At 41.8% G+C, this 27221-nt stretch overlaps 3 protein-coding genes across 6 annotated transcripts; all 3 read left to right on the top strand.

The window, feature by feature from the left end:
- The first annotated feature begins 501 nt into the window (after nt 1-501).
- On the top strand, nt 502-10405 carry LOC109989005 (zinc finger protein OZF). Of its 3 annotated transcripts, XM_020640591.2 has the most exons (5): nt 3066-3195; nt 5140-5429; nt 5626-5721; nt 6550-6710; nt 7674-10405. In XM_020640591.2, exons 2-5 carry the CDS (start codon nt 5203-5205, stop codon nt 8960-8962), a joined length of 1773 nt encoding a protein of 590 aa, XP_020496247.2. In that variant the 5' UTR covers nt 3066-3195; nt 5140-5202; the 3' UTR covers nt 8963-10405. The 3 variants fall into 3 exon arrangements, with proteins under 3 accessions (XP_065804416.1, XP_020496261.2, XP_020496247.2); XM_065948344.1 differs by lacking the exons at nt 5626-5721; nt 6550-6710; nt 7674-10405 and adding an exon at nt 502-1137 and having other exon boundaries at nt 2723-3195; nt 5140-5313; XM_020640605.3 differs by lacking the exons at nt 5140-5429; nt 5626-5721; nt 6550-6710; nt 7674-10405 and adding an exon at nt 502-1137 and having other exon boundaries at nt 2723-4916.
- A 676-nt stretch (nt 10406-11081) lies between these two features.
- LOC109988996 (zinc finger protein 665-like) lies at nt 11082-16055 on the top strand. The gene is made up of 2 exons (XM_020640594.3): nt 11082-11733; nt 12696-16055. Exons 1-2 carry the CDS (start codon nt 11565-11567, stop codon nt 15125-15127), a joined length of 2601 nt encoding a protein of 866 aa, XP_020496250.2. The 5' UTR covers nt 11082-11564; the 3' UTR covers nt 15128-16055.
- Nucleotides 16056-17560: 1505 nt separating this feature from the next.
- LOC109988999 (gastrula zinc finger protein XlCGF26.1) lies at nt 17561-24681 on the top strand. 2 transcript variants are annotated; one of them, XM_020640599.3, is made up of 2 exons: nt 17561-18080; nt 21785-24681. In XM_020640599.3, the coding sequence occupies exons 1-2, from the start codon at nt 17897-17899 to the stop codon at nt 23044-23046; spliced, it is 1446 nt and encodes a 481-aa protein (XP_020496255.2). In that variant the 5' UTR covers nt 17561-17896; the 3' UTR covers nt 23047-24681. The 2 variants fall into 2 exon arrangements, with proteins under 2 accessions (XP_020496255.2, XP_029134441.2); XM_029278608.2 differs by having other exon boundaries at nt 17561-18089.
- The last annotated feature ends 2540 nt before the right edge of the window (nt 24682-27221 follow it).

The following is a 27221-nucleotide window of genomic DNA, read 5'->3' as shown; positions in this document are numbered from 1 at the left end:
TCAGGAAGTACATCCTCTGCTGTCCTTTCTTGATGAGGGAGGTGATGATTGAACATCACCCCCCTCATCAAGAAAGGACTTGTGATTTATTCAGAATGGAATCTGAAGTACATCAGACACCCACCCTGCAAGACAGAGACAGAGCGCTACCGCAGGTCGTTCATCCCATCTGCCATCAGACTGTTTAATCAGACTGTTTAACAGCATCCCCACCTCATGACTCATTTCAATAATGCTTTTTAATAACAATAACTCTTTCCACTGTAGTTACTGTGTCATTTTCCATTATTGTATTTTTATTTAACTGGTGTCAATATGTTTGATTTTTAACTTCTATTTTTATTTGTAATAATTATATTCCCGTCCCCTGTTTTCTTGAGCTGCTGTAAATGCACAAATTTACAAATTTTTACAATAAAGTCGACCTCCTTATCTTCGCCTCTGATGCTTGTACACTCCGGGGCAGGAGGTGGCGGTGTTTCATCTTCATACATCGTTTGCGATCCGCCGTGAAACGAGAGAGGAGGAAGAAAATGCCAACTGTTTCCGTTCCTCCACACCTTGACTGAAACAGTCTGCAGTTAACGATCTTAACCCACAGGTTACTAAAGCAAACTCCGTTTAGTGGACTGCATGTAGAGTTTAAAGGTTAGGGGACTCGGTGTCTCCCTGATTGCAGACTCTCTCTCTCTCCTGTGAACAAACAACGCTGGATGTGTTAGCCCAGCGTTAGCCTGCAATCAGGAAATAGACGGAGACGGCTAAACAGAGATAACAACAACACACCGATTTAAAGAAAACATGCCTGCATGTATTAATAGATTCTTTTCTATTCAGTTTGTCTGAAGTATCTAACATCTAAAGTTTCTCCTGGTGACTTCCCTATCTCTAAATAGACGGGCAGATACTGTCTTAAAGGAAGTGTTTCAGGAGAACAAAGTGATTGTGCGAAGATGTCTAAAGTCAGGATACTGAGATCTTTTGTCAACCAGAGACTGACTGCGGCTGCTGACGAGATATTTGAGCTGTTTGAAAGAACCATAGCAGAGTACGAGGAGCAGCTCAGTCGATTGAAGGAAGATCAACACAAACCACAGGATCATGTTTACGAGCCTGAAGTCCTGGCACACAGATCAGGTTTGTACAGATGTATTCTTGTTCTCACTTTAAACTGTTGATCAGCCAGCTGACATCTTCTTGCCTCCTGTGGGAATATCGGAAATAACCGAGTATGACATTACTGCCGTCGTTGTTGGAGCCAAAATGTGTGATCGATGTGAATATTTAGAGAGCAGTTCTGACACTGAACACGGGGGGAGCCTTGGCTTGTGTTGTGCATAAAGTTAGGCTACAGGTAACTGCGTTCAGAGCCTGTGTGTCAACATTATTTGGGTATTTTGTGGCAAGATGAAATGTGTGGCAGTAAAAACCAAAGTGTAATCGGTATGGGAGACAACATGAGGAGTGGAGGGCATCATGTTTAAAGAGGCCGAGGTCCAAGACGAGGCAAATTCAGATGATTCCTATGTTTTCTTGTGCAAAATTTCATCGGTGCGCTTTGGGATTCCTAACCTTCGTTTACATGGACGCTGAATAAAGTGATCCGTACATGCATCAAATATTGAATCCGAATAAAACCATTTTGACATGCACAGAGCCGTCCTGTCACTCTTATCTTCTGAAATAGCACCAAAACAAACTGTTGCTTCCTGTTTACATGAATAAAAGATGTTCTCTTACTTGTGATGAATAGATCTGTGTTTGTCAGGTACGTGTTTCTGTCAGTGAAGTTTTCGCTGGAGTGAGATCATTTTCTTACAGAGCTCAAGCCCCGCTGTGTGTTTATTTCCAGTTATTTTTTTTTTTCCAATCTATTTTTCGGTAAACTCACCAGAGTCGCCGATGTTGTTCCTCCACTCTGGCTCTCTCTGTGTGGTCGAAGATTTCATTCTTCTCCTTTCTCACATTTGTTACTTTGGACGTCTGTATTTTGTTTCACCATTTTCGACCTTTTTTTTTTCTTCTCCCTGTCCGAATTAAGCTGCGAGGCTATCAGGCTATCCGGCACCCCAGGAAAAGAAGTGTGACCAAGCTTTTTAATCACTTTTACGTTCTGTAGCCAAGATGTGAGGGCGCTGAAGAATAACTAAATAAATAGCACCGCACTATCCATATCAATGCCAAATGAAAAGGGGGCATTTGATCATGAAGCCTGTTGCGCTGTTTAACTCTGAGGTCAGTCAGTGAAGGTTATGAAATCCATTGTGTTGTGGAGTCTCCGTTCACATAGACAAACAATGAGAGTGATCTACTGAGAACTTCCCCTCTGCAGGATTAATTTGCATTTGGAGATAAGCGTAGTATTTTTAAGGAGTGAAATTGGTAGGAAAAAAGGCTGCACACTGTTCAAATCCCAGTGGACAATTTCAATGAACCAGGACAACTACAAGATCTGCCTCAGGCTCTTTACCTTTTTCTTGAATTTCCTACATTTCTTTTCTATTCAGGAAAACTCTGTACTTGTGTTTTGGTGGAAAAGTACAAATATGTTGAGAAAAAAATGAAGCGTCTCTCCATGATGTCAAATTATACAAATTGAAAACACGTAAAAGCTTCCTGCCCCAAGGCTCACCCAAGAGCACGTTGATATCCGAGGTGCTACAAGAGGTATTGACATTAACAGAAAGTAACAGTTCTCTGCAATTATGATTTATCTTCACAGATTTCAAGCAAAAAATTGTGAGTGAAGATGTTCCCCCAAAGCAGCAGGAGTGCAGCCACAGTCTGGTCCAGGAGGAACCACCAGAACCACCACACATCAAAAAGGAACAAGTGGACGCCTGGAGCAGTCAAGAAGGAGAGCAGCTTCAAGAGCCAGAGGAGGCTGATATCATCAAGTTCACTTTTTTTCCAGTGAAGAGTGAAGAAGAAGATGAAGAGAAACATCAGTCCCCTCAGTTTCAACAAACCCAAACTGATCAGATCAGAGATGAATATTCAAAAACAGAAGCTGATGGAGAGGACTGTGGAGGATCAGAACTGACTAGAGAGTTAAGTCCAGACTGTCATTTACAGCCTGTTACTCATGAAGAGACCTCCCACTCCTCTGAGACTGTGACTGACGATAGTAACTGTGATTGGGAGACCAGTGAGCCTCAGGAAGGTTTGAACCCTCTTCAAAACAGTGAAGTTCCTGTAAGTGACAAGGAGTTTAATACTGAAAATACGTCCGTTAGCTTATCTGGATGTGCTACAAGCTTTGCCCAAAAGAAACAGAAGAAACACAAACGAATCCAAAAAGGAGAGAAACCATTTAGTTGCTCAGTTTGTGGTAACAGATACTACATAAAAACCTCATTAACAACTCATATGAAACTTCACTCAGAGGGGAAACGTTTCAGCTGCTCATTTTGTCACAAGACTTTTCTAGCAAGAGCAGAGATGGTAACACACATGAGAGTTCACACAGGAGAGAAACCCTTCGGTTGCTCCATCTGTGGCATAAGGTTTGCACAAAGCTCAAACTTGACCTCACATTTAAGAGTTCACACTGGAGAGAAACCCTTCAGTTGCTCAGTTTGTCAAACAAGTTTTAGTCTTAGAAACAACTTACTTTTACACATGAGAATCCACACTGGAGAGAAACCGTTCAGTTGTTCAGTTTGTGGTAAAAGATTTGCTTTACATGGGAATTTAAGGCGACACTCGACTGTGCACACAGGAGAGAAACAATACAGTTGTTCCATTTGTGGTCAAAGTTTCACACAACATGGAACTCTGAAAAGACACATGACTGTTCACACAGGAGAGAAACCATTTAGTTGCAATATTTGTGACAAAAAATTTGCTCGACAAGAATATGTCAAAAAACACAAGTGTGTTGGCGAGAGCAGTGGAATTTCAAAATAAGACTCCAAAATTAAGTTGTGCTTCATCTCATGTTCAGCTAACAGGAAGCCACAAAATCATTTCACTTCTGTTTTTTTTATTTTATTTGTGTGTCTGTTATTTTGTTTTACATTAACTGTGTCACAGTTCTTATTTTTAAAAATGTATTCAAACAGTCTCAATATATTTAGAAGAAGAAGATACTTCCTGCAAGGGAAAAAAAAAATTGTACACTCTGTTGTTGAACATGCTACACACACATGCACAAACAGGATCCTATGGATATGCACTAAGGGGGCTGCCCACAGCGAGCGCTCCTGAGGTGGGTCCGGTGCCTTGCTCCAGGGCAACTCAGCAGTGCTCAGGAAGTGAACTGGCACCTCTCAAGCCACCAGACCAATTTCCAGATTTAGTCTGCTCTGGGACTTGAACCGGCGACCAACCAGTTCTCAACTTATGTCCCTACAGACTGAGCTATGGCTTCTGTCACCTGATCACTGTGTTGAAACAGATTCTGAATTATGCGTACAATAACTTGATTTTATTCACATCAATATGATTTATCTTGAATTGAAGGTGCTCTTCTGCACTTAAATTAATCTCATAAATCTGTCTAACATTATACGTAATCATTTTTATATTATTTAATGTCCACACATGGTCGGGAAACGCATATAAGCTTTTGTTACAGCATGGGGGGAACATTCAACATACATGCATATTTACAAATAATACATTTGAATATTAAGGACTGCAGATTCCTAAATTAATCTCAATGCTTTTCTTTGTATTCAAAATAAAATAAAAAAAAGTGACATACGTTGATTTCACCCTCTTTGGATAATTTGGGTTCATGTGCTTGATTTAACTTGAGAAGGAGTTTGCGTGGGTAAAAAGTTAACTCAAACAAATATGTAAGAAAACAACTTTCCTTAAAAAAAAAAAAAAGGTGGTGGGTGAGCTGCCTTCCAAAATGCATTTTAATTTTAACAGAAATTCAACAGATTCCACAGACTGAAGGTGCAGGCATTTCGATGTATCCTTTAGTATAAAATAAACTATCAGTAAATATAATTTAGTTTATTTTTTAGTCAATTTGGGTTTTTCTTTTTTCTTAGAATCAATGAATTGATGCTTCAGCCTACACTCCAGCATGATAGGCGGCGCTATGGAACTGCCCCAATTAAACTGACAGAAGAAGAAACCGGAAGCAGTTCTACTTGACGCTAACATGCTAACTCTACTCGACAGGAAACACCGGGAAATACCTGTGGGACGGTGTAATTTCATGTTTCAGACGAGGTTCACCGGAGGATGGCGGATAAATTACCCCTGCCGCGGTTGCTGGTGACGGCTCGCCCTAATAAACAGGGCAAGAAAAGAAAGACGGAGGCCGAAAAGGCTGTGACGAGAAGGAGATTAGATAAAGCGAGAGGACAAACACGAGTCAACATCGGTACAGCTTTTCCACGATGGAGACATCTGAAGGAGGCTAAGGGCCTTCAAAGTGATGCCATGGTTGCTCTCTTTCTGTTGGACAGGTGCGTTTTGTTGGGGGGGGGGTGTTGTTTGTCTTATGTCTTAACTTTTTATGTAGTCGTATTAGCCCAATGCTAACGTTAGCTCCTCTGTCTGTGCAGCCTGCAGGCTAGCACAGTAGCTACCTTTGAGCGTCTCTCTGTATCGTTTAACTGCATATGGACTGTAAACGTGACTGCTTTTTGTTTGTTTTTGTAGTTATGAGAAGCAAACATCGACTCCGTGGAAACCCGGATTGTTGAGACCGCCTCCCCCCGCTGGGTCAGCTGTTCCTGCGGAGTCTCTCTCTGACCAGTGAGTGTAACTTAAAGCTGATATGAACAACAGGTTAGATTACTGCTCTCTCTGATTAACGTACATGAAGATGCTCTTTGACAGAGAGAGCCTACATCAGAATAAAAATGTTATAGCTGCACATTCAATAAGTGTTCGTGAGCACTGTCAAATGCTGTTTAAATTTAACATGATTATTGCTGAGGTGTTCCTCAGACTGGCCACAATAAAAGCCCACTCTATAACTTGCAGTTTAATCACTCAGCTCAACGCCACGGACAACCCCCCCCCCCCAAGTTTTGAGGGAGCGTGTAAATGGCATTCTGACTGCAGGAATGCATAACAGAGCGGTTGCCTTTGAAGTAAATATTAATTTCTCGACTATAAGCCGCCTTCAAAGTCATTTCAGGGAACTTGGCAGTACATCCATCCAAAACGGCCTCAGACTATGTGTAACCATGCCAGCCCCGGACCTCCACATCACAAGATCGCCTGAGACCCGTCACCCAGACAGCTGATGAAATAGTTGCCTTGCAAAGCCAAAGAATCGCCGCTCAGAAACTGTCTCAGGGAAACTCATCTCACCGGGGTCTTGATCTTACAGCTGTTTGTTGTCTTAACTGATTTGCTCCCCTTCGAGGGCGTCTGGCACGTTTGAGAACCCTGAGTTTGAGAACGTTTGAGAAGTCTGTAGTCCATCAAGAGGATTCTCGTTAACTGGAAAATGCTAGACTTCTATTTCTGTGCAGTAGCAACACTCCAGTTTTGCATCCTTGATAGAAAATGAAGACCACTTTACCACCTGTAAACTGATGCTGACAATATTCTGTAATTCCGTTATCTTCACAGAGATGATGACCTCTCCGTCGCCCCTGAAGACACGTTTGAGCTGTTTGAGAAAAGGATAGCAGAGTACGAGGAGGAACTTCGTCATTTGAAAGAAGAGAACGAGCGGAAACAGATACTACTGGACACAGCTTTCAACTCTGAAGTCCGGTTACACAGAGCAGGTTTGAAACTTTAAGAACCCCAAAACCATCCTCTGTCGGGGGTGTCAAACTCTGCCAACTTGGTTGGGGGGGGGCAGGATTTGTTAAAATAAGACCTCCTGTGGGCCTGGCTATTTTTTGCCTGACCAACTGATCACATGGGTATAAATGCAATTCTATGATTCATTTATTATGCATAATTTAAATTAAGACACTGAGAGGACTGCATGTTAACACATAAAAATGTAAAATCACACAGAGGTAAACAGCAACAAACCTGAACGAGTTGGAAATCATTTTGCTATCCTTGCAACATTATTAAAGGGTAACTAAACCCCATATTTTCAGTTGAACTGCTCGACCCTGGAATTTCCAAAAATGCATTTAGAATGTATCAACTTGGAGAGGGAGGGGGGCACGGGGGTAATATTTACAGTCTATGGGGTAAGACTCCTTACCCCACTCACTCCTTTGCGCCGTTGTCAGCATGATGCAATGTTTGCACCACACACACAAATACACTTGACTCCCCACAGTTCGCAGAGTCGGGTGACGAGGCTTTTATAGGTTTGGTGACGTACTACTCCACACAGCCGTTAGAGTTTTTCAAACGGAAGGGCAGACACTATGCACATTTCTAACACAATATTTCAAATTTCAATACTTTGTACTCAAATGTCGAGATTGGGACTTGGATTGATCCATAACACTACTTAATACTCAAATACAGAGGTTTAGAGTTGAAAAAAGTGGTTTTAGTTACTCTTTAAAAGATCAGTTTCATATTTGAATGTTTTTACTAAAGATGAATTTATAAGACAGCAGGTTACAGCTTTTAAACACAACATCTGTCATTGCAAAACTGCCACTTTCAAAACACCTATCACTTTTTGGTATTTACCAGTCTGTGCCCCGTCAGATACTGATTTGCTGTTAAATGTTGACATCAAACTACAGTTTTGTGTGTTTCATTTTTCTCCACAGATGTCCAGCAGCTGATGGTGAGAAAAGAAGAGGTTCACCCTGAGCAGCAGGAGAGGGGCTCCAGTCTAAACCACGAGGACCCACCAGAACCACCACACATTAAAGAGGAAGAGGAAGAGGAGGAACTCTGGAGCAGTCAGGAGGGAGAGCAGCTTCAAGAGCCAGTGGAGGCTGATATCATCAAGTTCACGTTCTTTCCTGTCCCTGTGAAGACTGAAGAAGAAGATGATGTTGAAGAGAAACCTCAGTCCTCACAGCTTCAACAAACGCAAACTGATCAGATCAGAGATGAATATTCAAAAGCAGAAGCTAAAGGAGAGGAGAGTGAGGGATCAGACCCAACTACAGACTTTAATCCAGACATTCATTTACAGCCTGTTTCTGATGAAGAGGCTTCACTCTCATCAGAGATTGGGTCGGAGACAGACGATAGTAACTGTGATTGGGAGACCAGTGAACCTCAGGAAGGTTTGAACCCTCTGCAAAACAAAGACATACCAGTAAGTCATATGAACTGTAATACTGGAAATACATCAGTTAGCTCCTCTGAATGTGCTACAAGCTCGGGACAAGAGGAACATCTGCAGAAAGACAACCAAATCCACACAGGAGTGAAACCATTTAGTTGCTCAATTTGTGGTAAAGTATACCCACGTAAGAAAAATTTACATCAACACATGCTGCGCCATTCAGTAGAAAAGCCTTTCAGTTGCTCAGTTTGTATGAGGAGTTTTAACTGGAAGACAGAGATGGTAATGCACATGAGAGTTCACACAGGGGAGAAACCATTCAGCTGTTCAGTATGTGGTCAAGGATTCAGAGACAGCGCAGATCTAAAAAGACACTCTTTTGTCCACACAGGAGAGAAACCGTTTAGTTGTTCAGTTTGTGGTAAAAGCTTCACACAAAGCGGAGACCTTAGACGCCACTCAATTGTCCACACAGGGGAGAAACCATTTAGCTGTGTGCTATGCGGTAACAGATATACAAATAGCGGGGATCTTAAAAGACACTCTGTTGTCCACACAGGAGGGACACCATTCAGCTGTTCAATTTGTGGTAAAAATTTTACAAAAGATGGCGATTTAAAAAGACACTCTGTTGTGCACACGGGAGAGAAACCATTCAGTTGTTCAGTGTGTGGTAAAAGATTCACACAAAGTGGAGCTCTAAAAAGGCACTCTATTTCACATACAGGGGAGAAACCGTTTACTTGCAATCTTTGTGAGAGAACATTTACTCGGCTTGAAAGTCTCAAAAATCACAAGTGTGAGTCGCAGATGGCCTAGCAGTTACGCGAGACCTGCGGCCCCTGTGTCATTCCTTACTGTCTCTCCTGATTTCCTATCCATGATTCTAAAGGAAAAGTATCTCAAGTATGTTGGTAAGAGGAGCAAAAGTACCTGAAACCTTGTAATACTCGTTGAATGTTAACTTAAAGTACACAGGCAAAGTCCAACATTTGCTGTTTAAGATTATGATTTAAACAAATCCCCTGTGATCAACATTGACTTTTTAACTTAATCTTCTGGCTTTTTAACTCTCTTTTAATCTAAATCTCCTCATATAATTCTGCTTGGTGATTTAAATGAGCCTTTTTTTGTTCAAGGTCACGATCTGTTATTGAGAGACATGCTACTCACACACACGTGCACAAACAGGACCCATGGACGTTCATTATTGGAGAGATGTCGGGCTAGTGAGGGGGGGCTTCCCACATGCTTCATCTCATCTGCTGTTCTGGTGTGACCCCTCTGCATTGTGTCGCATCTGTATATTTTCGACCTTTTAGCTGTTGTCTTTCAATGCCAACCTGGGAGGTGAATCCAGATAGTCGCACAGGGTGATTGCCGCGGCACCATCGTTACTTGTTCCAATCTTCTTCTCTCAAAATTATCCACCCTGTCCAAAAGAGCAGGGCCAGCATTCACAAACATTCTGAGAGGTCCTAACTTATCTTAAAATTCCTATTAAGGAATTTTTTGCCTAGGAGTGATTTAGGAACATTCTCAGAGGGACTCTGAGCGAGGAAGAGACACAAAGCCTGTTGCTAGGTATGACACATTTTTTCAGAAGCTGTGATTGGTTAATCAAAAAAAAAAAGTAAATCAGAATAGAATCTAGTCAGACATTGTGTAATTATAAACACTATGACATTAGCGCCTGTGTGGTAATATGAGTCTACAAAATGTTTGAAATCACATGCCCACTTGTGCAGTGGCTTCTTCACATGCTGAGAGTTACATCAGCAGATTCTCCTTACATTAAAGGATATCCTATCACCTCCGTACCTCTCTGATCTTCCTCCTCTCTCTGACAAGCTATCCGTATCACCGACTCTCTCTACCTTAAAAACCCTTCTAAAACACCCTCACCTTTTTAGAAGAGCTTATTCGTTATCCCCACGCCTTTTTTCTCCCCTGCTTCCCCCCCTTGTGTATTGTGTCTGCCTTTCATTGTATATTGTTGTCTTTTATTGCAGATTCTTTTTTCTTGGGCCATGTTATTGTACTGTTCATATTGTTGTATTTGTGAGGCCTCTCCTCCTGTGTTTTAAATTTGATTTATAAACTGATTCACAGAGTTACCTAAGGATGGGTTTAGATTGTTCAGATACATCATCTTCAAGAGTTGTTGTTTTCTGTAATTATTATTAAAGTTGGCATCTTAAGTCGGTTTGTAGATTTAATGTAATATTTGTTGATCTATCAATAAACCTTCACCTAACTAGACATGGTCTGTCTGCCCTTCCCAATTTTCTTTTTCTTGTACCAAGACGTCACATCGCGTTGTTTCTTCAAGATCAGCACATCCACATAGTCTTCACAGAAGGAGCATTTTTTAACAGCACCATACATGATCCATTTAACATGATCGAAATGGAAAGAGTAAGATCTGGCCTGAGGTCTCCTGGAAAAGATGACGTGTTGTGTAATGTTAAAGCATTGAGGTGTTTTCACATCCACAGAGCTGCTTGGATGCTATAATGAACTACAGGAAGTGGGAACATTCCCGTCTGTTGGTATGTGTTGGATTTACTGTGTTTTATTGCTTGAAATGCTGCAAGTGAGTCGCTACAGATAACCGCAGACTGAGGTCTTTTCTTTTCAGTCAACTTGACGGCACAGAGGATGGCAAACAGTTCTGATGTAAACACAGATATCTGATCAGGAAGCCTCCACCCAGTCTGAAAGCTGCTCTCCTTGTATTGGGGTCTCTGGAACCATCAGTATAAATGTGCATGCTCAACACAGGCCACTGAGGAGTGGGATGCGAGCAGATAGTTGGCTCTCTTCTTTTTGCCTCATGGAGTTCACAAAGCTGAACGTCCCTGTTTGTTCCCAGTGCTGCTCTGTAAGACATTTAGTTTGAGGTCCTTTTTTTTTTTTTTTAATTCTGGTCGGAATTGTAAAACTGGATCCTTCTTAAATACTCCGGTTCAGTAGGTGACAGTATGCACCTTTTAAATTAGGATTGCAATGCACAGTTTAGGTATGCAACCAAATGGAGGATGTGAATATTATATTCAGATAGAAACAGTCGAACGTGTACTCGGCCTACATCATTTTAGGAAATATACCATGAGAGATCTCCTCTTTCAATATTTAAAGAAGGCGACTTTTCATCGTCAGGATCATTGGAGATTTGGTAAAAGGGATTGAGAAGGCCTCTGTTTTTTTTATTTTATTTATTCTCCTATCTCCTGCTTTATACTCCTGTACAGTTGGTGGCGTTAATGCTCCTCTAAGCGACAGGATGTAGTGATGTAGTTTCCAGCTCTCTCCCAGTTAGCATGTTTGGCAAAGGCTAATATCGTTGTGTGAGTAATGTCAGGAGAGGCCATCAGGGTGGAGTGTTCTTGTCCTTCTTTGACTTTTCTCTCTGTGTCAAATGTCCGGGTTTGAGGATCTTAAAGATTTATTCAGACGTCGGCTGTTCGATGCGGCTCACAGAGACCCGAGAGGACAAACAACAACATGTGGATACGAAGAGGAGCTCCTCCGACAAAGACAACTACTGGATGTGATTTTAACTCCTGAAATAAAGCTGCAGAGAACAGGTTGGTTTTCTTGTTTGCTTCCTGCTCATACTCTTTAAGTGACTCTTTAACCTACAGTCTCCCATGAGTGGGTCAAAAATGAGCCGCATTAGTGTTTGTCATTTTGGTTGACAATATTATAGTGTTTCTACTCAATGACGTTAGGTGACGTTATTCAGCTTGCATGGGGGTTTATTTCCAAACTTCAAACAGGCTACTGTAGGCCGTAGCCAACGCCAAAAATAACAAACCTACAGCCTCTCTCCTAGTCACAACCATAGGTCACAACAGACACAGACCCCGCAGTCCCACCTTTCCTCCAGCTCTCGACCAATCAACCCACTTGAACAACCTGCATAGACTCTGTGAATACAAATGAGATGTATTTTTCTTAGCATTTGAGGTGCAAGTAAGATTGATTATTATGTATCGAAGCAGTCAGAATTAAATCGGTTCTGACCATCATCGGATATTTTTAAAAGCTTATCAACAAGCGGCATAATTAGGTTTATAATGAACCCGGAAAATCACACTTCAAACACTCCTTCACACACAGATGGCTTCTATGTAAAGTCACTATCAGAAGTATTCACAAACATTCATACACCGCTGACGAAGCAGCAGGAGCAACTTGGTGTTAAGTGTCTTGCCTAGCTGGGACTTGAACCCTCGACCTTCCGGTTGAGAAATGGCCGACTCTACCAACTGCTTAGAAAGCTAATGTGGCTAATGGGGGCGACCCAGTCAAGGATGATCAGTCCTGTACTTGTGTCCAAGTGCCTCCGTACTCCATGGGTCCCCCCTCTGGATCCATAACTACTGGGGTGTACTTTGTGTCTCTTCTACTCTACAGTCCTTTCACTCTAAGACGTTTTGGAGTTCCCAGTAGCGAATGGGCAACTTAAAACAATTATATCAAGTATCACCATTTTCAGTTTGGTGTGGTAAACTCAAGCCTTCATTTGTGTCGTTGTGTGTTTCAGTGTTTCCTGCAGTTGTCCAGCTGCTGATGGTGAAAAAAGAAGAGGTCCCCCCTGAGCAGCAGGAGTGTAGCCCCAGTCTGGACCAGGAGGACACTAAGCACTTTAAAGAGGGGCAGGAGGAACTCTCAAGAAGTCAGGTAGGAGAGCAACTACAAGGACGGGAGGATGCTGATACCAACAAGTTCCCCTTCACTCCTGTCCCTGTGAAGAGTGAAGATGATGAAGAGAAACCTCAGTCCTCACAACTTAATCAGAGACAAATTAAACAGATGGAAACAGGTGCGGATAGCGAGGACTGTGTAGGAGCAGAACCAGAGACGGACTCAGATCGAGAAAGACATTTACAACCAGAGATCGAGGTCAAGACCGAAGACTCTACTGAGCCTGAGACATTTGAATGCAATTATTTGAGTCAGGCCAGAGAACATCCCTCAGGTTTGAACTCTGTGGAAAGAAATGAAGATAAAGGACAAAAAACTGATAAGACATCCCACGAATGCGCTGAGTGTGGTAAAACATTCAAAATGAAATGTATCCTGAACAAACACATGAAAGTTCACACAGGAGAGAAACCCTTTAGCTGTTTAAAGTGTGGTAAAAGATTTACTAGAAAACATGGTCTGACAACACACATGATTAGTCACACAGGAGAGAAACCCTTTAGTTGTTCTGAATGTGGGAAAAGATTTAACAGAAATGGTAGTCTGAAACTTCACATGGTGCATCACACAGGAGAGAAGGTCTTCAGTTGCTCTGAGTGTGGGAAAATATTTAATAATAAGAATTGTCTGACCAGACACATTTTAGTGCACACAGGAGAGAAACCCTTCAGTTGCTCTTTTTGCAGTAAGAGATTTACCCAAAAGGGGCACCTGATATCACACATGTTGGTTCATACTGGAGAGAAACTATTCAGGTGCTCCGAGTGTGGTAAAAGATTTAAGCGCAATTATAATCTGACAGTTCATATGACCTGTCATACAGGAGAGAAAAGCTACACCTGTAGTGTTTGTGACCAAAGATTCTTTTGGCACAGTCAGTTAAAAAGACATGCTTGTGCTGGTGTTCAGGTATTCGATCTTTATCAAAACCAAACTGAGGAGAAAAGAGAGAGAGAAACAGGAGCTGATGAAGAGGACTGTGGAGGAGCAGAACCAGAGAGGGTCTCAGATCCAGAGAGAAAATTAAAACCAGAGACTAAGGTCAAGACTGAAGACCTTAATGGTGATTGTAAGAAGACCAGAGAACATCATTCAGGTTTAAACTTGCTGAGACACTATGATGTCTCCAAGAGTTCAGCAATGTTTGAATCTGACAGGAAACAACTTTTCTGCTTGGAGTCTGATCAACTTTTCAGTGGATCATGTGAGAACCAGTTAACACAAAGAGAATGTCTTTGCCAACACATAATAGTCCAAAGAGGGGAAAACAGAGGGGTCAAGCAGGAGGACACAGAGCCTCCACTTGTTAAAGAGGAGCAGGAGGAAGTCTGGATCAGTCATGCTGAGACCACCAAGTTCCCCTTCACTCCTGTCTGTGTGAAGAGTGAAGATGATGACGAGAAACCTCAGTCCTCAGAGCTTCATCAGGAACAAACTGAACAGATTGAAACAAGAGCTGATGGAGAGGACTGTGGAGGATCAGAACCAGACAGAGACTTTAATCCAGACAGTCATTTACAGACAGTTTCTATTGATGAGACTCCACATCTGTCTGGATCTGATACTGATGACAGTGGTGATTGGGAGAGGAGTAATGAACCCCAGGAAGGTTTAAACCCTCTGCAAAACAAAAACTTACCTGTAAGTGATATGAACTGTAATACTCAAAATACATCAGTTAGCTCATCTGAATGTGCTACAAGCTTTGGACAAAAGAAACAACTGCAGAAAAACAAAGAAATCAATACAGGAGAGAAACCATTCAGTTGCTCGGTTTGTGGTAAAAGATTCACACAAAGTGGAACCCTTAAACGACACACTGTTGTCCACACAGGGGAGAAACCGTTTAGTTGTACACTTTGTGGTAAAAGATTCACTCGAAGAGGAACCCTTAAACACCACTCTGTTGTCCACACTGGGGAGAAACCTTTTAGTTGTGTATTATGTGGTCACAGATTTGCAAGTAGTGGAGATCTTAAAAGACACACAATTGTCCACACAAGAGAGAAACCGTTTAGTTGTCTAGTTTGTGGTCACCGATTCACTGACAGTGGATCTCTCAAAAGTCACTCTTTTTTACACACAGGAGAGAAACCATTCAGTTGCTCAATTTGTGGTAAAAGATTCACACAAAGAGGAGTTCTAAAAAGACACTCTATTTTACACTCAGGGGAGAAACAGTTTAGTTGTTCAGTTTGTGGTAAAAGATTCACACGAAGAGGAACCCTTAAACATCACTCTTGTATCCACACAGGGGAGACATCTTTTTAGTTGTGTAGTAAGTGGTCACAGATTTACAAGTAGTGGAGATCTAAAAGGACACTCTTTGTTGTTCAGTTTGTAGTGTGAAATTCTCAAGCAACGTAGATCCAAAAAGTCACATTTTTGAGAGAAACCAGACAGGAAACAAAGACCCTGTAGTCTAAGAGAGTGAGAAAAACCATTAACAAAATAAAAGCACAGCAAAGAACCGTTTGCAGAAATTTTCTCTTTATTGTTAACTTTAACTGGGTTAGGTCTAAAAGCTGTCAAACTGAGCTTTACTATTATTTGAGGTGAGGATGGATACTAACAATAGATCTTATTTTACATTCATGTCTTACATTTTATTGCTTGAGTATGAATATTGTGGAACAATGGGTGTATTTAGGGGGCTGCTGCTGAGTCACGTTTGGCCGAATGTTAGGGGTCAGTGTTGGCCAGAAGAGCCAGCCATAGCCCTGGGAATAAGTGAGTAGCCGGATATTTTCTTTAAATAAAAAGTACTTTTTAAACCTGAAATTGTGATCGTGATCTCAATATTGATTAAAAATATTCATGATTATCATTTTGATCAATATTTTGTTTTTTTGTTGCTGATAGATGCCTGTATGTCTGAGCACTTTAACCTGAAGCATTTCAAATGTTGTTGTATAATTGTATAATAGTAGAAAGAATAGTCCGCACACCAGAAGCTGCTCCAATTAAGTTAAATTTAATGGAAAAAATGTAATGCAAAAATTACCAATAACCCTTACCCTACTGGTGGTAATTTTTCCATTAAATTAAATTTAATTGGGGCACCTTCTGGTGTGCAGACTATTCGTTCTAATTTTTGACTTTTTTCTGTTCAGCACACAGTACTTTAATTTTCAGATGTGCGTGCTTTTTGATCCAATTCCATAATAACAATAAATGGTTTCTTCTTCTTTGCTCTAAATTTTGCCCCAACCCGAGGCTCCTTTCCTGCATGTCATTCCCTACTATTCTCCGATATCCGACGCTATCCACTGTCCTATCACAGTAAAACAAAAAGCCCAAAAATAAATATAAAAGAAAATCCCATGTGTCTTGGTAAGAGCAGCAGAAATGCAGGAAACCTTAAGATGCTTGTTGAATGTTAGATTTAAGCACACAGGTGATCCATTCATCTCTCCATTCTCTTGTTTTCAACTTCCAACAGTCACTGAAATATGTGTTTTCATTTGAAAATCCAATTCTTCCTGTCCGCTCGATCCTCTACCTACTCACCTGTTAAAAGCCCGTCTACCCTCCCTGTGCTCTCTTATCATCCACTCCGATTACTCGTTGATTTCAAAACATCTGCCTCACATGCCTTTATCAAACTTAAACACTCTGGAAACGTTAACAAGCTGATAACACACAAACAAGAAATACTTAAATAAAAATATAGATACATTAAAACATAAATGAACTACTTCTTGAGACGATGATGGTGATGAACTCTTGACGCTAAAATACAATAACAAACACTTTGAAACATTTACAACATGTGACAGAAACTATGCAATGGTTTAATCTCGATTAATTAGTTTGAATGATTGTGGAAAAACCAAATCATTATTGAAACTCAAAACTCAATTAGTTTCCCAGCCCTAACGGCAGCAGTAACTCAGATCCTTAAGAAATGGTCAATTAGAAATTGACCAGAGTCCCTTTGCACCTTTAAGAGAAAGCTTAAGACCCAGCTCTCTCATGACCTACCTACCTGCTGATTAAACTCTCAAGACCAGCTGTTAATGTTGTGCTCTAGCTCTGGTCCTCTCCTGTCAGCACCTGTGTGTCCGATCAGACTTAAAGCTGTTTGTTTTCACTTCCTGACGTTGTTTGCTCCTCTCTAGATCCTCCTTTGTGTTGTACTGACTCGCTGACGTTTGTCTGTTGAATGAATTGTAGATTCGTAGAAATCTGATGCAGATCCCAACAACCAGGACAACATTTGACTCTTTTCTAATTTAACATTTATTTCCAAATGACTGTGAAGAACAGTCCCAGCTCTGGTCCACACACTCACCTTTCTGACATTGATCTTCCTCCTTCCCGCTTTATGATGACACTTTAGGGTCACACTTTAGATGCTACAGCTTATGCTACAGCTTATCTGTACTTATTATGTGTCACAGCTTGTTTAGCTCATTATTTTTTATTATTTCATCCATTCCAGACGATTCAGTGTTCTGCAAATAAATCTCACAGCTGTTTCAACATGAAGGTGTTTTATTTATTTAATAAAGAATATCTGACCAGGGTCAGGTAATGGAGGGCTTTGTAGGCGATGGGGAGCCAGTGGGGGGTTATTATTATGAAGGACAGTGATGTAGTCATGGGTGCGGGAGTCTGTGGTAAGAAGGCGAGCAAGTTACCGCCGCAAGATGGCAGCAGTGCAACAACAATGAACCTGACGTTACAATTAGTAGAAGAAGAAGAAGGCCTGTAGCCGATAGCCCTTGTCTTAACGTTTGTTAACCGAGAGATCAGTCAGAAAAGACACCTTAACGAGAAGTGTACGCCTGTTTCTGAGGATCACCGTGTTAGAGAAGACTCAACGCAAACTGTGTCGATGTTTAAAACAAAAATAAAATCCTGTTTGACCAGAATTTTACACGAAGTTAGCGTCAAGTGTTAGCTCTTGTGAAGACGCTGAAGGAGGCCTTGAGGGAGCGCCTTTTGGAAAGAGACCAAAATAAAGGATTCACGGAGTGTGTCTGCAGCTAACGTGGATTTGGGTTTTTTATTTATTTATTTATTTTTTCGTAAAAGATGTCTAAAGTCCAAATACTGAGATCTTTTGTGAACCAGAGACTGACTGCGGCTGCTGAGGAGATATTTGAGCTGTTTGAAAGGACGATAGCAGACTACGAGGAGCAGCTCAGTCGATCGAAAGAGAATCAACACAAACGACTAAATGCTGCCATCGACCCCGAAGACGAGTTACACAGAGCAGGTGTGTACAGTAAGTTTCTTTAGTAGTGTCACCTGCAGAGAGAGCAGCTGACTCCATCTGCCTCCTGTTTAAATGATCACAGTGACCGAGGATGAAATGAAATGAGGGCCTTTATTGTCAGGGGAGGATTCAGGATTTCACACATTCCCCCCCCTCCCAAAAAAAAAAAATATATATTTCCTTTCCTCAATCAATCAGTCAAACTGTATTTATATAACACCTTTCATACAATCATGCAAATTTAAATGCAATTCTCAAAGTGCTTTACAGCGACTGAAAAAGAAGAACAAAAATAAAATACTGACATGACATGGTACAAACAAAAGTTAAGAGTAGAGACTTCCCTGAAAATAATTATCACCATGGGGCCTGCGGTGGTCTAGTGCAGTGATTCTCAACTGGTCAAGCCTAAGGACCCTCCACCAACTCCTTCATGAAAAATCGGGACCCAAATTTCTCAACAACAAAAAAAAAAAATTCAGATTTATTGAATAAAAAAAATAAAAAAATAAAAAAAGAAAAGTGCAGTCTAGACCTCAGATGGTACGAAACATGTGAAGGAAACAAAACCAAAAGCGCTTTTTTTTTTAAGAGCACTTCAAAGACTTTTTGACACACTTGTTGTCCCGGTCACATTTTCACGACGCACTGAAAACAGCTCCGCGACCCACCAGTTGAGAACCACTGGTCTAGCGCATGTCATTCCCCACTCTCTCCAAAGCAGCCATAACAAGCCACAACTTAAAAAAAAAAAAATTGTTAATAGATAACCGTTAAGATTGGGTGTAACATACCAGTACTCCTAGTATTTCCTTTTTTTCCCCCGTTATGTTCTCTATTGAGTAGTAAGTCCATCATATATTGTTGTCTGCTGATTCTGTTTAGGGATAAAAATCATAGCTTATATTTTGTTTTCTAGTATTTTTGATTTTTGTTTTCATGAGATAACAAAGAAGTGCTTTGACACGTGCAGAAGCAAACATAACAACAAAGCATAAGAACTCCAAAAACACCAATGTGAATGTAATTGCCTGTTTATGTCCTGCTTTGTGTTTTGTTGTTTTATTTTCCTGGACATTTCCAGCAGATTATCTTAATTTAAATTCACAATTAACAATCTTTTTTTTTTTTTTATCAATTTTAATTTGTTTGATAAAGAGTATAAACCCTTCTTCAGCCTGTTCCACGCGTATCTATAACCTTGTCCACACTTGCACAAAACGTCCCGAAGTTTTCGAAGTGAGCTGCATGTGTGCACACAACCAGCCGAATTTTTCATTTTGAATATATCCGGCTCCCCTAGTATTTTGTCCCCAGCAAGTCAGAGTGAGCTGATGTGAGAACGCAGCAGGATATAATGAGGAGAATTCACCTGGAGCCAGTGGGAGGGGGTGGTGACGTTTATTCTCTGTGATCGCTGCACGACCATAGACTGTCTGCACGCCACCTCTACCATCTCCGTGCTCTAATGAACCTGCTCCATTATGTTTCCTGTTCTCCAGTATGTTCTTCTCCTCTCTTTTGATGATGTTGATCGGGTCAAACCACACGTAGCACTGACATAAAGTTAAATATTCTCTCTTTAGCGTCCCTCAGTGGACTCTGTTGCTTCATCCGCAAGTACAGCGTCGTTCTTTTGAAGTCAATTCACCCCCCCCCCCCTCCCGCTGACAGGGTTAGTCTCCCCCCTTGAAGTGCATGTGTGTGCGAGAAACTCAGGAGGATTTCCGGGGCAGTCATCCTGAATCTCTCTCTCTCAAGGTGCAGGAGTGCTTCTGGTAGGTAAAAAGACAAGAAAGATGGACCTTTGTTGGCACCGGCTGCACTTTTAAGCCATCACTTCATTCACCTAAATGAAACCATATCTTTAGGGATCAACTTATAAATCTATCATTCATTCAGTCATTGTTTGTATATATAGCCACACATCATAACAAAGTCATCACATGACAATGGAGAAGCCTCACACTGCACTCTTTGTTTTATTATCTACAGAGACCCGACATTAATTCACCATGAGTAAGCGTTTGGCAACAGTGGCAAGGAAGAAAAGCAGCCATCTGCTGTGACCAGCTGGGACAAACAGTGGGCTAGAAGGAGTGGCAGAGAGAGAGAGAGAGAGAGAGAGAGAGGGAGAGATATGGGCAGAGAGGGAGGTGTACACGTCACACTGCAACATTAAAAAAAAAAAAAAAAAGCAGATGATGCAGATTTATTGTAAAAGGACCCCAGACTATAATCCTCACTTAACTAACTAATGTAACTGGAGGCTAAAAGGGAGCACGGCGTTACAGCAGCTCTGAAGATATTTAAAATGCAGCAGTGATATTTCTAAAAAAAAACAGACCTGGTGGGACTTCAGGTAGTCTTGAAGCACACAAAAAGGACAACATTGGGCTATGTGCTCCTTTAAAGTAATGGATGATGCTAAGAGTGGAGAAAGGTGGCTCACCAGGCAAGTTCAACCAACTCGATGATACAAAGATTGATCCTCCCTGATTGTGTCACAAACCTCTGCCTTCTCTCTGCTCCTAACCCAGCCCCAAAAAAACCCCACCCTGGCACCTCCTGATACATTCATAAAACCGGCTACGAATTGCCAGCTCTCCTCCCCAGCACCCCTCCCCTAGGTCTTAAGAACAAGCCTCACATTAATGAGACAGACTAGGGACTCATTTCCCTGTTGTAAAATGTAAATGTAAATTTAGACTAGCTGTCTACTCTAAAGGCAGGAAAACACTCAGATTTATTTAGGGGCATCGGATAGCTGAGTGTTTATGTGGCTCACATGCTTTAGTCCTTGTTGCAGCGTCTGTGAGTTCAAACAGACCTCGGCCCTTTGCTGCATGTCATCCCTCACTCTGTCCTCGCATTGTTAGGGTTAACCGCCATAATTACAAGGGTTAACCTCCTCGTGATTATGTTACAGACTTAGGAGGATGGTAGAGTTTGGGTTAATCATTTAGTCGACTTAGGGCACGCATCCCTATGGCAGATCACCAAGAAATTACCCGCGACTGCATTATGGTCTCCACTTTGATACACAGGAAGGATGTGTCACCTCACTGAATGTCTCCCTGGTCCTTGACCCAACCATGGACACCTGAGACCTTTACGATACACACCACAAAGAGGGGCTGAGGATATAAGCGGTTATTTGTTTATTTGAGGTTATTCAGTTAAATACCCTCTAAGACATAGACCAGGGATGGAGGCCTTCCCAAACCTCCTCCTCCGCTGTTTTGGTCTATTGTTGCGTTTCACACATGATAGGAATACAATTATTTTTTTCTTTTAAAAAATCCTTTCGAGTGAGCCCGGCTTTTGACAGACATAAAGACATGAAAAACATCACAAAATAAATAAGGACAAATGCCAAAGCCAATCCAAAAATAAACTTGCTTCAAACAATGCACTTCATTGTCAGCTTAATAACAAAACTTCAATGTATGCAGGTCTTTGTAAAATGGCTTCCTCACCATCATTAGCAGGGAAACACTTTGATTTCCTCTGTGGGAAAACGTTTTTTTGGGCTCAGCACTGGTGGCGTAATTTGCATTCAACAAGATCAAACCTTTGTCTTTTTAATTTGAGTGTTCGACTTTTCTCCCAACGTCTATGAAAGCAGTGCTGTCAGCACTTGAAATATCAGAACGAAAAGACAGTTGTTCTTTGGCTTATTTGACTTTCATTACTCTCCACAGACGCCCAGCAGCTGATGGTGAGTAAAGAAGAGGTTTCCCCTGGGCAGCAGGAGAGGGGCCCAAGTCCAGACCAGGAGGACCCACCAGAGCCGCCAAACATTAAAGAGGAATGGGAGGAACTCTGGACTCGTGAGGAGGAAGAACAGCTTCAAGGGCCAGAGCAGGCTGATATCATCAAGTTCACATTCGCTCCTGTCTCTGTGAAGACTGAAGAAGAAGAAGAAGATGATGATGAAGAAGAGGAACCTCAGTCCTCACAGATCCATCAGAGACAAACTAAACAGATGGAAACAGGTGCGGATAGAGAGGACTGTGTAGGAGCAGAAGAAGCCAAACACTTCCCTCCAGATAGTCATTTGCATCATGAAACTCATGACAAGACTTTGCAGTCCTTTGAATCTGAGACTGATGACAGTAACTGTGATTGGGAAGAGACCAGTGAACCTCAGTCTGGTTTCAATGCTCTGCAAAACAAAGAAGTGTCTGTGAGTGATCCGGAATATAACTCTGGAAATACATCATTTAGCTTCTCTGAAAATGAACAACTGCAGAAACACAAAGGAATCCAGACGGAAGTCAAACCATTTAGTTGCTCAGTTTGTGGTAAGAGATTTCTCCGGAAGGCCTCCTTAACAAATCATATGAGACTTCATTCTGAGGGGAAACGTTTCAGCTGCCCAGTTTGTAAGAAGACTTTTCAGTGGCGAGGAGATGTTGTGGCACACATGAGAATCCACACAGGAGAGAAACCCTACAGCTGCTCTGTCTGTGGTATAAAGTTTGCACAGAGCTCAACTTTGTCCTCACACTTAAGAATTCATACGGGAGAAAAACCCTTCAGCTGCGTATACTGCAAAGCCAGCTACAGATTCAGAAGAAGCTTGATTATTCACATGAGAAGCCATACAGGAGAGAAACCATTTTGTTGCACAGTTTGTGGTAAAGCGTTTGGAGAAAGAGGACATATGAGGCGTCACATGAGTGTCCACACAGGGGAGAAACCGTTCAGTTGTTCAGTGTGTGGTAAAACCTTCACACTACATGGAAACCTGAGGCGCCACTTGGCGGTCCACACGGGGGAGAAACCATTTAGTTGCTCAGTTTGTGGTCAAAGCTTTGCACAACACGTAACTCTGAGCCGACACATGACGATCCACACAGGGGAGAAACCATTCAGTTGTGATATTTGTCAGAAAAGTTTCTCTCGACTTGACTATGTCAAAAATCACAAGTGTGTTGGTGAAAGCAGCAAAAGTACATGATGCTTGTTATGCAGATTATTCCCAACAAAGTTGAAGAACAGAAGCTAAAAATAATGACTCAACAATGGATTGTCAATACTGAAATACAGACTCGTAAATGAGTCTTCATTTAATCTTTTTAGCCAAGACAAAGCCATATTAATCTGATTGAATTTGTCTTGTTCATTAAGTCATTTAACATGCACTCTCTTTAAGCCGTGTGTTTAGTTTACAAAGTCTCTTTTGAAGGATAGGTTCAGATTTTTCTCACGTCTTTATTCATGTCAAACTATGACTTTAAATGTTTGTTAAGAGAGTTGTTTGTTAGTTCGATGAGTTATATATGTGCTGAGACTGTTTTGATACATCATCGGACCTTCAAGTGACCGTCGAGACGTTTTCCTTATTATACTCTGACAGTGCCGGATAAAGACAGATGGAGAGCACATGCATACGGACAGAAGTGCAGACACAGAAACAATAACAGCACATTTCATGAAGCCTTTTGTTACTCTGTGTGACTATCAGTGAAGTTCTGCTGCAGCCTGGAGTCTCTAACGGTCTCAGCTGTCTCAAATGAACGACCCCCCCGCAGGATGAATGTGCATTCAGAGATCCTTGTAGATGTTTTTAATTGTTTTTAAGTTGTTTGGCAGAGCCTTTTCTGGTTCACTGGATTAATTACAGTACAGCCCTAATTCCAGTCAAGAAATGACAAACTCACCAGGTGCTATACTTGGAAAATTGTCCTCCATGAATGGACCCTTCAGACTCTGAGAAGGGTTGGTGGAGGTACAAAATTAGGCAGAATCAGCCACCGCCAAGTTTTGAACGCAGGAAAAACCCTGGTTATGCACTTGCGCTTTGTAAATACACAATAATGGGCACTTGTTCTAGAAATGTGTTTTGCAAATGTACAGATTGCTTTGCAATTGCTCTTTAAATGTGCTTTCTTAATGTGTCAATTTATTTTGTACTTGTTCTTAAATTGCATTTTGTAAATAGGCAAGTTTCCCTTTATAACTGGCCGACCCCGCTACGGTTGAATAAGAGATGAAGGCATCTCCTTGTTCTACTTTGTACTTATAATGAGCTTCTTTTTCAAGCCGGACAAATCTCTTTATTTGAGAGCATGTGTATATAGGATGTAAGTGGCTTCATGATAACCAGCTCTGTTTACAACACGTAAAGCTTTCTACAGTTCTACTGTAACCTTAAACAGGATTTTGTGGTTGTATGTTGTATTCCTGAGGAGAAGGGATGATGTAAAGAACTGTTAAAGAACAGTTGAACCAACAGGAAAATCTCCGTGTGCACAGCCCTCAGTGTGGACACTCTTCTTCTTCTCCCTCTCCCATTTGCATCCCTCCAGCAGAGTCACTGGTTAACTTGTGGTAAATCTGTTGTGGCCTGTTAGCTTCATGTGCTGTTTTGATAAAGAGAACATTTAAATAGCCACCTATATGCACAGGTTATGCTTATGTGTCACTTTTCATTGAGCAAATAACGATTGTGAACAGATTCCCAAAGTCTGACCCCACACCCTCAGTAAGTTGTTGAGGGGAGAGACATCCCTGTGACCTAAGATCCTCGGTTTTACTGTCTTTCCCTTCCTTTTATATGTGCATACATGCATACCAATAAACTGTATATGTACATATGTGTGAATCAATTCAATCCAAAACTTAATTACAGAGTCAGGGTCCAGTTAAAAAGTTGTCTCAAAGTCATTCTGACCGACATAAGGTTAAACTTTGAGTAAGAGTCTTTAAAGGCTGGTTATGACCAGTGGTGTAGTGCAGGGTATACACAGGTATACCCACTTATTTTTCAGTTTTCATAGAGTATACCCACTTCTAAATCTCTTCTGATTCAGACCATGGATATTGACAATATCCATGGTATGCTGCAATTTTTCTCCTAGGATGGGGAAGGATGACTCTCCCTATTCTGTCTCTAATTGGCTCAAATGCACTAACTAAATGTACAAAAGGAGCCTAAGGAGCCATTAGGTGTATCTAAAGAGCAAGTAAGATTGATGTTTTCATTGATTCGATTGAATCTTTGTTCAACCAATGAATGCATCGATAAAGATAAACTTTATTGATCCCCCGTGGGGGAAATTTGTGCATTACAGCAGCTCAAGAAAACAGGGGACTGGAATATAATTATTAAAAATAAAAATAGAAGTTAAAATCAAATCAAACATGTTTACATCAGTTAAATAAAAAAAAAATACAATAATGGAAAATGACACAGTAACTACACTGGAAAGAGTTATTGTTATTAAAAAAACACAGTGTGTAGCATTATTGAAATGAGTCATGAGGTGGGGATGCTGTTAAAGAGTCTGATTAAACAGTCTGATTAAACAGTCTGATTAAACAGTCTGACGGCAGATGGGATGAACGACCTGCGGTAGCGCTCTGTCTTGCAGGGTGGGTGTCTCAGTCTGCTGCTGAAGGAGATGCTCAGGGCCCCCACAGTGTCATGCAGGGGGTGAGAGGGGTTGTCCATAATGGATGTCAGCTTCACTAACATCCTCCTCTCACCCACCTCCTCTAGACAGAACTGGCCCTTCTGACCAGTCTGTTCAGTCTCTTCCTGTCTCTCTCTGTGCTCCCTCCTCCTCAGCAGACCACTGCATAGAAAAGTGCAGACGCCACCACAGTGTCATAAAAAGTCTGTAGCAGAGTCCTGCACACTCCAAAGGACCTCAGTCGCCTCAGCAGGTGAAGTCGACATTGGCCCTTCTTGTACAGGATGTCAGTGTTGTGTGACCAGTCCAGTCTATTATTGAGGTGAACACCCAGGTATTTGTACGTCCTGCGGAAGTCAATCACCATCTCCTTTGTCTTGCTGGCGTTGAGCTGAAGGTTTGTTGAGCTCACTCCAGTCGACGAAGTCCACGATGACCTGCCTGTACTCCTGTTCGCTCCCCTTAGACACAACACCCCACGATGGCTGTGTCATTGGAGAACTTCTGCAGGTGGCAGCTCCCAGAGTTGTAGCAGAAGTCCGAGGTGTACAGGGTGAAGAGAAAAGGGGAGAGAACTGTCCCCTGCGGGGCCCCTGTGCTGCAGACCACCATGTCAGACTCACAGTCCTGAAGCCTCACGTACTGTGGTCTGTTGGTGAGGTAGTCCGTTGTCCATGCATAGTTCCATGATGATCTGTATGCATCCTTGGTGTTTGCATACAGTAAGTCCAAAGTTTTATTGTCCCTGGTATGGCAGTCAACATACTGAGTGAAAGTGCTGTTCTTTAACGGTGATGTGCCCAGGGTTACACCACCTCTCATTCACATACATCACTATACATTCCCCATAATTAAAGACGGCACGGATGGTTTGTACCGTCTTTTCTTTTCCCGACACTTCACTCCGGCTCTGCTTCCCCTCTCTCTTCCTCCATAGTTCTGCGGGGATGTCCGCTCTTTCTCTGCTGGATGTATCCGAGGGTTGGCACAGCGCAATCAGCTGTTCGCGGGTGTAAACAATGGAGCCATGACTGAATGGGTCTCCCGAGGACGTTTGAAAGAGTCCACAGAGAAAGAAAGAAATGTGGAGTGATGGATCGTTAAACCCCTAGGTCCCCTAATTACAGGAAAGGCTGCACTTTTCATCTGGTTTAAAGCCATGCTGCTTACTCATTCCCTACACCAGTACGAGCTTTCTGCCACTCGCTGCCTTGAAGTGCACAGACTCCGCCCACTGTGACATCTCATGCTCTATAAAGTAATCCTATCAGTTGTTTAATCTGAATAGGAAACTCAGGTTTTATAAGCTTTATGTGTTTCACTTTTTTCACAGATGTCCTGCAGCTGGTGGTGAGTCAAGACGAGGTTTCCCCTGAGCAGCAGGAATTGAGCCCTAGACTGGACCAGAACGACCCACCAAACTCACCACAAATTAAAGATGAACAGAAGGAACTCTGGGGCAGACAGGAAGGGGAGCTTCAAGTAGAAGAGGAGTTTGATATCAGCATGTTAAGATTAAAACATATCCCTGTGAAGAGGGAAGAAGAAGATGGAGAGAAACTTCAGTCCTCACAGCTTCATGAAAACCAAACTGTAGAAAGCAGAGACACAGAGCATTTGAAAATAGAAGCTGATGGAGAGGACTGTGGAGGAGCAGAACCAGACTTGAATCCAGACAATCATTTACAGCCAGTTACTTCTTACAATACTTCACATT

This window comes from Labrus bergylta, chromosome 19 (genome assembly GCF_963930695.1).
Source record: "Labrus bergylta chromosome 19, fLabBer1.1, whole genome shotgun sequence".
NCBI lineage: Eukaryota > Metazoa > Chordata > Actinopteri > Labriformes > Labridae > Labrus > Labrus bergylta.
The sequence above is the reverse complement of the archived record's forward strand: the minus strand, read 5'-3'. Positions and strand labels throughout refer to the sequence as shown.